Below are 12,712 nucleotides of genomic sequence, written 5' to 3' on the forward strand. Positions count from 1 at the left end.
GCTCAGTGATGCTTTACTCCTGAGTAGCGTTCTACTGTTTAGAAATGGAATATGGCTGTCACTCTCTTAATGGCATATCAAAGCCAGTGGTAAGCTCACTGTGTAATAGAAACAGCCGGTGGTGACTGTCTCTGAATGGGTTCTTTGCTAAAGTTAATCAGCTTTACCACTTTTTTCTCTCTGTTCCAGTTCCACAGCCTCTGTCATGGCATCACCATCCTCTTAGGCCTAAAAACTCTAATCATCTACTTTTTCCTCACTCTTCCTATCAGATTGTTCACTCATCTCCAGTATTTTTTTTTCTTTTCTTTTCTGCCGTAGCCCAATCCTTTATAGCCTTATGGCTTACAGAGAGTAAATATTGGTGGCTGGTTACTGCGTTGAATAGCTGGAGAAGTCTTCTACTGGTCTCTTGCCACTCTTCTCTCATCCCCCCAGTGATTTATGTACGTGGAGTTCAGGTTACTTTTCCTAAACTAGTATTTTAGGTACCTGTGTGCTTGATGCCATCATGAGGTTGCCCATTACAGCTAGGCCAGCGGTTCGCAAGCTTTGCTACAGATTGAAATCACCTGGGGAACTTTACAACTCCTCACGTCCAGGTCAAACCCCCTGCCAATTCAATCAGAATGATGCCTGGGGTAGGAGCCGGGATTTTTTTTTTTTTTTTTTTTTTTAGGTCTTCTCTGGTGATTCAACTGTGTAGCAAAGCTTCAGAAATGCTCTTTAGAGCTCAAATGAAAGCGTGAGGATGATGAGGAAGACATCTGGGGTTTGGGCATCAGCGTTCCGTGTAACCTCTTCCAGGCCTCACTCTATGTGTACAAGTATCCCCTGCACCTCTCAAATTCTCTGCTAAAAGTCAAAGCTTGTCCTGCTGTTCAAGGCTCTGCAGAAACTAGCTTCGACTCATCAGTACCATTTTATACTTTACCCTCCTACCCAGGACCACCACTCAGCCGACCGTGCCAGGCTCCTACCCTCCCTTTCATCTTTGCTTGTTCCCTGTGCCTCTCACCTTGTCTAGAATGTGCTCCTCCCTCTTGTGGGAGTGAGAGGCCTGCTTTGACCTTGTGGTTCAGCCCAAGGTGTAACCTCGTGGCCCAGCCTTATCAGATCTGTCTCGGCCAACAGTAATTTCTCTCATTTCCGAGCTCCGGAAATATGCACTCGCCATTTATACTCCGCGTTTGGCAGGAGGTGTGTTGTACCTTGTTATTGATTTTCATATGTGTGGTCTGGGACCACAGAGCCAGACCTCAGAACCTCTTTTCATAGATGACAACATGCAGGGAAAAAGAGGAAAATGTGGCAAAGCTGGGACTAGGACCCAGGTTTTCTTATCAGCCTCCCTCCTACTTCCTTTTTCTTTCTTTCTTTTTTTTTAATATTTATGTATTTACTTTTGGCTGCCTCAGGTCTTAGTTGTTGGCCCACGGGCTTAGCTTCCCCACGGCATGTGGGATCTTAATTTCCTGACCAGGGGTCACCCCTGCATCCCCTGCGTTGGAAGGCGGATTCTCAACCACTGGACCACCAGGGAAGTCTCCCCTCCTACTTTCTTAATTGTGTATTGTCTTATATCACCTGCTGTCTTTTGGGATGCATGAATATATGTATATGAATGATGCTACTTTAGATTATAGCGGTGAGTTGCCAAGGATCCTACTGTTAGCGAACCAAACTTGGGTTGACTCGCCCGCATGCAGCAAAGCCAATCTACTGATACAATGTTGCGGTGAAGGAAAGTGCAGCGTTTATCGCAGAGCACCAAGCAAGGAGTCTAGTGCTAGTGCTTAAAACATCTGAATTCCCCGACGGCCTTCAGGGAAAGGTTTTTAAAGACAGGGTGGGGGGGGGGCTTCCCTGGTGGCGCAGTGGTTGAGAGTCCGTCTGCCGATGCGGGAGACACGGGTTCGTGCCCCGGTCCGGGAAGATCGCACATGCCGTGGGGCGGCTGGGCCCGTGAGCCATGGCGACTGAGCCTGCGCTCCGCGACGGGAGAGGCCACAACAGGGAGAGGCCCGCGTACCGCAAAAAAAAAAAAAAAAAAAAAACGGGTGAGGGAGGGGCGTTGTGGGGTCGTGATCAGCTCGTGGACACTCTTCTGATTGGTTGGTGGAGGGGTAATTGGGAGTCACTTTCTGTTTCCCGTTGGTCTGGGGTCTACGTGCCTTTTGGGCAGCATACAGTTACTTCTCCCACCCGGCGGGGGTTTCGGTATCTGCAAAGCAGCTCAAAGGACACGGCTCAGAATATTATCTACAGCCCTTGAGGAGTAACCAAAGGTCCTTGACTTTAATGGCTAAACTATTATTATTTTGTTTTGCTTGACTGTTTTCCTGCTTCTCACTTCTCTGATTAAATTTACTCTTTGGAACTCAGGGAAGCCCTAGGAGACTAAAGCTTTTCCATAGACGAGAGGCAGGAGGAGGACAAGGGGATGGGGATCTGTTCCAGGAAGGCCCCAAAGGGTTCTGCTCAGTTATACTACCTCATCGGATCCTTATTAAATTTAAAATGTACAGCTCTTAGCATAGGACCTGGCCCAGATCAGGTACTCAGTTGTTAGCCGTAGCTGTAATCACTGTAGTAAGACTCCTAAGGGAAACGACTGGAGATTGTTTATTTTTCCTTCATTCAAAGACATTTGCCAGGTCGCCTCATTGTTCAAGTGATATGTGGGAATTCAGAGATTTTAAGAAATGGATTGCTTATTTTTTCAGACAAAAATTGGAACATTAGGTTAAACAGATTTTAATATTTTTTTGAAACTTAAAAATATTTATTAATTCATTTATAATAACAATAATCAACCTATTGCATGTCAGTATAAATCATGTTTTTAACAGAAAATATCTGTATTTTCCAAAACAAGAGAAAATAAGTGAGAAGAGTGGCATTGTTTTACATTAAGTTCTTTTTACATAAATTTACATAACATTTTTTTTATTCAAACAGAAAGTCACAAAAATTATAATCATCCTCATCAGTTCACTCAGTCCCATGTAATTAATTCTTTTTTCATCTTGATCTTTTGTTAACACTTTTATGAATTCATCAGTTTTCCATTAGAGTTCTGAAAATGCTTATTCATTCAGTTCAGCAGTATAGTCAGTTACCAGAAACCTGTACTTGTCAGAGTCTTTTCCATGAATTCCTTGAAGATGAAACCCTTTTATAGGAACATTTTTGCAAAAGCATCAGAGTACACCCAGAACTGTCTGTAAATGACAAAAGACTTAAAAATGACCACGGTTAAAGATTTGATGAAAGTTCATAATAATGCAATTGACAAGGAAATTTAGTTATTTCTGAGATATACATTTTAAAGTAATAACTAGAATTATGACTTATAACATTATACCAGAACATATAAGATTTTTAGGAATTTCATGTAATGTCTGAAACATTTATATTAACGTATTTCCATACAAATAACCCAAAGAAAGTTTAGTATTAGTTTTTTTTTAATTTTTTAATTTAATTGTATTTATTTTTTTATACAGCAGGTTGTTATTAGTCATCAATTTTATACACATCAGCGTGCACATGTCATTCCCAATCGCCCAATTCAGCACACCACCATCCCCACCCCACCCCGTGGCTTTCCCGCCTTGGTGTTTAACATTAGGTTAAACAGCAGATTTTAATATTTTTTACTGGGCACTCCTGGAAAATAGGTTCATCGTATATTCATAGTCCCTGCCTTTAGGAGAGATGAAGTGTGTGTACACACTTAAGTATTTTCTGTAAAACAGATAAAAAGGCTGTAAGCGAAGGAAAAAATAAGGGACTATTGGGGATTGATTGTGAATCCTTCAAAACCCCCAACACTGTTGAATAACAAATAGAAGCTCAGGACCTGCTTTGAGAGAATTCTGGTAAGCTTAGGAGTCAGGTGGGTGTGTGTCCTTTGACCTCAGAGCATCGTCTTACCTGCTGATCTGTGTAGCTCTTCCCCAAATAGCTGCTCACTTGGCCTGCCACTCTCCATCCCTTTATCCTGCTTTATTTTCCTTCTTAGCCCATAGCAACACTTGACATACTATGTTTTGGTTTGTTTGATGCCTTTCTCCCTTCGCTAAACTCCTTGAAAGCAGGGACTTCGTCCATTTTGTTCCCTGCTCTATTCTCCAGTGCCTGGAGCAGTACTCAGCACAGAGGCGGCCCTCCAGAAATGTTTGCTGAATGTTTTGTGAATGAACGAATCTGTATGCTTTATCAGCGGTCAGATAGCACAGTGGCTAGGAGCAGAGGCTCAGGGCCAGGCAGCCTTGGTTTGCAGCTGGTGGTACCCATAGGGCAAGTCGCTCTACCTCTTTGTGCCTCATTTTCTCACATGTATGATGGGGATGGTGACCCACCTCCCAGTGTTCTTGTGTGGATTAAGTGAGTTATTACAAAGGAAGCTTTGAGAATTGAGCCCAGCCTGTACTAAGTACCATTCAACCCCTGTTGCCATTACTTTTACAATTTTCATCCTCCCTTCCTGTTTGCATTTGTGACTAGAATTACAAACTGAAACTTAGATTATGCAGAAATTTCCTTTAAAGAACCTTCAACATTTTTCTCCCTTTATGACTTTGATGCAGGTTCTCCACCTACGATTCTACCTGCCAAATTGCACAAGAGATTGCTGAGAAAATTCAACAACGAAATCAGTATGAAAGAAATGGTGAAAATACAACCAAGGTAAGACCAGGAATGAGTACTTCAAATGATTTGTTTGAGCTCTGAGGTCTGAAAACCCTCCCCTTTCTGACTCTGTGTGTATGTGTGTGTATAATGGCCTTTATGCTTACACATGTCGAATTGACATTACAACCAATCAGTTAATAGTTATTTAATCACTAGGACTAAATGAAGCATGACATCTCTATAATTTCTCCTACTTTACCTTAAAAAGTTTCTAACAATTTCATAGTGTAGTTCCAAGGTTGGCACACTTTCCCCCAGATGGTAAATCTGTCAGGCTTTGCAGGACAAGAGGCCAAGTTCTCACCTCTTTGAGTACCCATTCTCGACAAAAGGATAATAAACTTTTTTGGTTTTTTACATTTTACATTTAAAAATGTAAAAAATCATCCTTCGCTTGTGGGCTGTAAAAAACAATGGTGGGATTTGGCGAGGATATATGGTTTTTAGAAAACCGTGAGTCCATGCCAATACTTTTGATTCTAATCCAACATTCACAGGTTTCTTTGTAACTTCCCCATTCTAAATTAGTATTTTCCTTCCTTCTCCTGCAGTGAGAACCCAGGTTTCCAGAAGCATTGATATGTTTTTGCTCATTTGGTCTCTCTTAGAGTTTACAGAAAGTAGTTTCAGAATCATTACACAAGGGCCACTACAGACAATAAGTAAAGTTTGAGTTTGTGTCTTTATTATTATTTTTTTTAAATTTAGAATATCCCCCTAAGGATACTGAGGTTATTCTGTTCTAAAGCTATTAGAATTGTTTCTTTTTTTTCTGTGTCTTATGGTCTCCTTTGTATCTATTGATATTCATTTTCAGGGTTTGCTTTTCTTCCCTACCCTTGCTGATACAATTTTTAATATGTAGAACATTTACATAGTTCAGAAGTCAATATTATATACAAAGGTATACTCAAAGTCTTGTCCCCATCCCACTCTTTTCCATGCCTTCTTCACCTGCTTCTTAGAGGTAACCTTTTTTAAAATTAATTTCTCATTTATTCTTCCTGTGTGACTTCTTGCAGAAGTAGGCATTCAGGTGTGTGTGTGTGTGTGTGTGTGTGTGTGTGTGTATTCTCATTTCTGTTCCTTTGACACAAAAGTTACTCTTTTGTATCTTGCTCTTTTCACTTGATAATATATGATAGAGATATTAATGCACTGAGATCTTCTCAGTTTTTCTTTGGGCCTTATAGTCCTCTATTGTGTATACTCTAGTTCATTAACCTGTCTCCTAAGAATGGGCATTTAGAGTGTTTCCAGTCTTTTGCAGTTATGAATAATGCTGCAATAAATAGCTTTGTGATTTTTTTTTTTTTTTTTTTTTGTATTTGTATTTGTGAAGGTTCTTTTAAGGGTGAATTCTCAGAACCAGGGCATATGTGATTTTTTTTTTACCTGTTGCCAAATTCCCCTCCACAGGAGTTGTCACCTTTGGCTTCACAGCCTGGCCAGCAGAGGGCGCTGTCAATTCTCTGAATTTTTGCCAACCTTATATAAGTGAGATAAAATATTTTAGTGTCTTCATTTTTTTAATTGAAGCATAATTGACTTACAATATTATATTAGTTTTGGGTATACAGCATAGTGATTTGATATTTCTTTTTTTTTTCTTTTTTTTTTTTTTTGCCTTAAGTGGGCCTCTCACTGTTGTGGCCTCTCCCGTTGCGGAGCACAGGCTCCGGACGCGCAGGCTCAGCGGCCATGGCTCACGGGCCCAGCCGCTCCGCGGCATGCGGGATCTTCCCGGACCGGGGCACGAACCCGTGTCCCCTGCATCGGCAGGCGGACTCTCAACCACTGCGCCACCAGGGAAGCCCAATATGCATTCTTAAAATCACTTATGCCATTGAACATCTTTTCATGTATTTATTGGATGTTTGTATTTCTTCCTTTATGAATTGCCTGTTATATACATGTCCTTAACCTAGCTTATTATTTCTTAATTTCCAAGTGTTCCTTATATATATGTTAACTGAGCTTTGGTTAAGCTTTGATCTGGCATATTTGGTGCAAATATTTTTTCTATTAATTTGGATTTTGATTTTATAAATGACTTTAAAATATATGTATACACTTTTAAAAAATTTTATTTGAAATTATCACTCTTTTTATTTATGGCCTTTTCTTATAGGAGAAGGGGAGATACTGCTTAGAAAGGCCTTTCACACCCAGGGATTATAGAAGTACTTTGCCTAATAATCTAAATTTTCCTCTTTTTTATCTTTTTTTAAAACACATAAATCTTTATAATATTTGAAATTCATTTCGTGTATTGTAGGCATCTATTTTTTTCCCATTTGCTAAATTATTAATCCCCCCCAAATATGAAATAGTCCATATTTCATTCACTAAGTTCTTACACAACTGCACTGTTTCTGGACCTTCTGTTCTGTTGCACTAATGAAGCCATTGGTAACTGCCAGCATCATACTCTTGTAGTTTTTTGTAAAGATTTAATATCTAGTTGTTTAAGGCCCCCTTAGTTACACATATCCATGATCTTTCTATATTTCCCTTCATTTATCCTCCTTTTAGAGCAATTTTGCATAGCTTTATTAAAAAGAATTTTGGGGGGCTTCCCTGGTGGCGCAGTGGTTGAGAGTCCGCCTGCCGATGCAGGGGACACGGGTTCATGCCCCGGTCCGGGAAGATCCCACATGCCGTGGAGCGGCTGGGCCCGTGAGCCATGGCCGCTGAGCCTGCGCGTCCAGAGCCTGTGCTCTGCAACGGGAGAGGCCACAACAGTGAGAGGCCCGCATACCGCAAAAAAAAAAAAAAAAAGAATTTTGTGCTGTGCCTCAGTTACCATCTCCTCTCCAATAAAAGGACTCCAAATAGGATTTTGGGTAGATGTGTAGTATATTTATAGACTAAACTGGGGAGCATTTACATTTTTGCTGTATTGAGTGTTTCCTTTCACTCATTCCATCAGCAGTATTTCCTGCAGTTACTATACACCAGGCACTGTGCTAGATATTTTTTAGATTTTGTTGATATTGTTAATGGTGTTTTAAAATAATTTTTAAAAGTTCTCCCTATTACTTGAATTTAGGAATGCCCTCGATTTTTTCGTTTTGTGATTAATCACCATCCTGAATTCTTTATGTTTCTAGTCATCTTTTAGGTGATCCTCTTAACTTTCCCAAACAGACTGTTATCCGTCTGCAAATAATGATAATTTCATTTCCTTCTTTCCAGCCCTTATGTATTTCTTTAACTTGTCTTATCATGTGGGTTAGAACTTCTAGACCAAAGTTAAATAATATTGTAGTTAAGGCAGCACTGACTGATTTTTAGTTTTCTTTGTTTTTGTTTTGTTTTTAATTAATTTCTCCCATGCTGTGTTAATCATATGTGTAGTCTGTTTTTAGTAATTAACACTGTTAGCTTTATTATTAGATTTTCTAACATCAAACTATTCTTAAATTACTCAGATAAATTCTACTTGGTGATGGTATGTTGTCATTTTTAATGTAATTCTGAATTTGCTTTGCTAAAATTTTTTGAAGACTTTTACATGTATAATCCTTAAGGGAGATTGGCGAGTGGTTTCTTTTTTTCTGTTATCTCTGTCAGCGCTTGTTCCCAGAGTTGTGTTAGCTTAAAATATGAATTAGGCTTTCCATCCTTTTCTGTGCTTTGGAAAGCTTCTGTTAAATTATCATAATGGGACATTTCTTCTGATTATGAAAGTAATAGTTTTCTTATAAAATATTAAGAAATCCCACTCCTTAGAGATAACTACCCGTGATGTTTTGATGTCTTTAGGTCCTGGGTTGTTTTTTCTCTATGTGGATGACACTCCTTTTTATGACTTGATTTCTTTTTCTTTTAATAAATTATGATGGGTATCTTTCTATGTTAACAAATATAGATTTCAGTCATACTTTTTTTTTTTTTTTTTTTGGCCATGCTGCGCCGCATGTGGGATCTTAGTTCCTCGACCAAGGATTGAACCAGCGCCTTCTGCATTGGAGGCATGGAGTGTCAACCACTGGACCGCCAGGGAGGTCCCCAGTCATACTTTTTAATGGCTACATATTCTTTCATCTGTTGAATGCTTTTGATCTTTAATTTCGTAGATTCTTCTTAGACCTGGGGTGTGTGTGTGTGTGTGTGTGTGTGTGTGTGTGTGTGTGTGTGTGTGTTGTTCTTTTGTTCATTTGTTTGTTTGTTTTGCTCTTTACTTCTTGAGTGAGGAGGGATCTGCTTTCCTTGGCGTTTCCCCATAAACGTTGTGGGTGGTTTTTCTGTGGTTCCCAGGGGTATTAGAATAGTTAAGGTGAGATTTTTCTTGGCTGGTAAGACCTTTGAGGGTTGCTTGATGTGTGTAGCCCTTGGCCAGCCTCTGCTGTTGCGCTGTATTTTCCTTATGTGACCCTGCTAATCTAAGGAGAGAGCCCCTGCTTCCACTGCAGTTGTATAATTGCTTCTTTTAACAAGGTAGCAAACTTGTGAGAGTGCCTTTTTAAACATATCTCCAATTATATCTGTGGTTGACTATGTTTACTTTACATGGGCGATTCTATTTTTCATATTTTTAAATTCCTAAGAGGCTTCCTCCCCACCTCTCCACCATCCTTTAAAAAGGCAGCACTTAGGGTCACAAACAAAACTTTACTCTGAGTTTGTAAATTGGAGAAAATTCACACCTCCTGGAAAAAGAGTCCCATGTGGTCAACACTCCTCTTGTATAAAAAGGACACCCAGCTATAAAACTTTTAAGGGGTTGTAAGTGTACCAGTGTGTTTAGGGAGGAGTGGCCGGGATGGCAGTGGGACTTGACGTTTTGTTCTTTGCAGCATGGTTGAGGGAACCGTGGGGCTTTTGCTGGTGAACAAAGACTGGGGACATGCAGTTTCCTGCGTGGCTCCGAGGTAGACCAATAGGATCCGAGGGTAGATGCTCAAGGGACAGAATTCAGCTGACTGTGAGGGCAAAGTGACAGTTTCCAGTCAATGTCAGGGTTCAGGTGTGGACCGGCTTACCAGCTGGTCAGGTCATAGGGCTGGGTGTGAGCATTAGGTGGGTGGCTGGCACAGGTGACTGTTAAGATTCCGTACAGCCCTGAGGTGGTCGTTGCAGCCCTTCTTTGATTGAATCATGGTTTGTAAAGCAGCGTTTACATGATATTTTTAGGAGACCTCACACCTCTGGACTAGCATTCTCAGGCTGTGTTCTTTTCTTTTCAGCTTACCGTGACAATCAGAGCTTTGTTGCAGAAACTGAAGGAAAAGATCGCCCTTTTGAAGGACTTATTGCTAAGAGCTGTGTCAACACATCAGATGTATCCATGTAAACATTTCCACCTCTTGCTAGAGTGGGAGGACAAGCAGTCTTATTTTAAGAAAGGAAGGAATCTGGGCCACCCAGATTTTTCCACAGCTTGAGGAAGACCTGGTTTCCAAAATATTGCCTATAATCTCAATTTCTATTTTAAGCATCTGTTACATGTTTTACAGTGAATATGCTGGCGATGCAAGACACGCGGCAGGAGTTAACTTAGTTGGGTGTAACCTTAATAGTGCAGGAAGCTCATGCTTTCTGTCAGTGCTGTATTTACACTGAGCCCCATGTTGCTACCTGTCTAGACTGCCTTGAAGGTGGTCCAGCAGGAGAACTTCCATGACACCCTTGAGTTGTGATTCTGCTTCTGTAGTTCCCAGAGTTTTGAACGATTCGTTTTCTTTTCTGAGAAGCCAGTACCAGTAGAAACGATGCATTTTCCCCCCAATTATGTAGATTATTGAGATGTTACTTCTTTGCCTTATTGTTCTAGTGGTCCAGACAGTACCCCTGTTTTGGGAGTTTTGTGGGGTAGGAAACACTTGCCTGAAGCAAGTTATGTCATCACCTCAGCCTCCCACCAACAATGTCGAGAATTAAAATATTTCTTTCTTTTTTTTTCGGCCGCGCCATGCAGTGGCTTGTGGGATCTTAGTTCCCTAACCAGGGATCCGACCTGGGCCCCGGCAGTGAAAGTGTGGAGTCCTAACCGTTAGACCACCAGAGAACTCCCCCAAATATTTTCTTTCTTTCTTTCTTTTCTTTTTTTAAGAAATTCATAATCTGATCAATTTAGGAAAATACACTTGACCTGTTACATAAACTAATCCTTTAAATCCGAGTTTAAAACTGACCTCAAACTGGCCCTCTCTTACCTTTTTGTCTTTAGTTTGTACCAGACTTTGGTGTCTCGGGAAATGGTTGTTATTGCCCAATTTTAAACATGGGAAAATGTAGGAATATAGCTTTTTAGGTAAAACAATAGAAGATGTTTTAAAAAATATTTTTCTCCAAGTATCACCACTGTATGTCACCAGGGAGGGTGGTTTAGATAGTTGCATGGTTTCCAGTGTGCACTTATTAAAACACTAAGGTTTTAAATATAAGTTTAATTTCAGTAAACAATTGGGCCCTTATTTTTGACACAGTTAGAATATTCTGATATGTTTAGTTTGTAACTTTACCCTCCATCTGGCATCATTTGTTACTGCACAGTCTATTATATAAGGAGTTTTTATTTTATCAAAATGCACAAGACTTAATATATAGACCTCAAGTTGGCAGAACTGTGTTCTCCACTTTCAGTACTAAGTACTTGGAATTCTGCACATGGGATCAAGGTGTGCAAACTCATTTTAATATTACCTAAATCACATGTATTAGAAACGTAGTTAAATATTGTTTCCCAGTGTAATATTAATAACTTTATTTGCTGATAGGTAACTGATTATTACTCATCTTATAATATTTATGTGCTAAGCCTATAGGGCAAGAAGATATAAATTAATAGCTTTTACTTTTTTCTATTAATAATTTCTGCTAGTTATTAATTATGGGGTGTGCCAAGCACGCCACAGTCATAATCGACTTTGTTTTTCTGAATGCTTGCAGTCTGACCATACTTTGAAATTTCATAGACTCTGGTTTTGTGGTGATCTCAGAATTTGCTGAATGAAACACCAGGCATCTGAAAACACCAGAGGTACTAACTACTCTGAAAATATGAAACATTCATGAAAATATTTAAGGACCATCATGTGAATAATTTAGAATTTCCCAGGAGAAATCAAAAACTCGTCTGGAATATAACAGCTTTCTTTAAAATCTAATAAGTTTTTTCAAATAATTGGGTCTATTTCTACTGCAACCAAAACTAGGGATGGAATTCAGATAACCCACCCCATGGGGGCGCTCATAAACCTCTGTATTTTCAGGGAGACCATTTCTTAGATAGAATGGAAAGGAGGCAGCTGAACCTTCTTTACAAAAGAGGTATTGAGGCCGAAGCAAACTTGCACCTCAAGTCACTGATGAAGTTGGAAAGAAAGGACAGCATTCCAGCAGAGGAATTTTTTCACACCGAGGAGAAGAATATTTAAGAGCTTAAGTAACTTGCCCAGACCCCACTGCTAAGAAGTGGAAAGCTAGGATTCCAACGCAGGGCTGTCTGAACCCAAAGCCACTTGTTTTTTTTTTTTTTTTTTTTGCGTTATGTGGGCCTCTCACTGTCGTGGCCTCTCTCGTTGCGGAGCACAGGCTCCGGACGTGCTGGCCCAGCGGCCATGGCTCACGGGCCCAGCTGCTCCGCGGCATGTGGGATCTTCCCGGACCGGGGCACGAACCCATGTCCCCTGCATCGGCAGGCGGACTCTCAACCACTGTGCCACCAGGGCAGCCCAAGCCACTTGTTTCAAAGCTGAATTCTACTTTAGTGATAGAATACAGTCCACTGTCACGTGGCCTGCCTTCAACTAGAGTTCCCTGTTGCTTGGCATGTTGCTGTAATGCCAAGACAAATCTTGTTTATAATGCAAATCCTCAAGACCCTTCTTAATCATCAGAAAGATTAAACAGTCTTCACCGTGGTTTATTAGGTATACTTTATGATGTTGTAATTCTTAGAAAAATTTGTGTCCATAAATCGCCGGGAGAGTGACTTTTTAATCCTTTTTCTTGAGGCATAATTAATGTTGGGTGACTTTTTTAACGTGAATATTTGAAAGCC

General features: G+C 40.2%; 1 protein-coding gene across 3 annotated transcripts in view; it reads left to right on the plus strand.

Moving 5' to 3' along the window:
• The window catches only part of STX8 (syntaxin 8), a 251,695-nt gene that overhangs the window by 2,424 nt on the left and 236,559 nt on the right, over positions 1 to 12,712 (plus strand). For all 3 annotated transcript variants that reach the window (XR_010937415.1, XM_067715433.1, XM_067715432.1), the window contains exons 2-3: positions 4,596 to 4,695; positions 9,894 to 9,988. Coding sequence is in view for 2 of the 3 variants with exons in the window: in XM_067715433.1 (XP_067571534.1) it covers positions 4,596 to 4,695; positions 9,894 to 9,988 (195 nt within the window). In the remaining variant the exon portion in view is untranslated. The remainder of the gene's footprint in view (positions 1 to 4,595; positions 4,696 to 9,893; positions 9,989 to 12,712) is intronic.

The sequence above is a fragment of the Pseudorca crassidens genome, chromosome 19 (assembly GCF_039906515.1).
Source record: "Pseudorca crassidens isolate mPseCra1 chromosome 19, mPseCra1.hap1, whole genome shotgun sequence".
NCBI lineage: Eukaryota > Metazoa > Chordata > Mammalia > Artiodactyla > Delphinidae > Pseudorca > Pseudorca crassidens.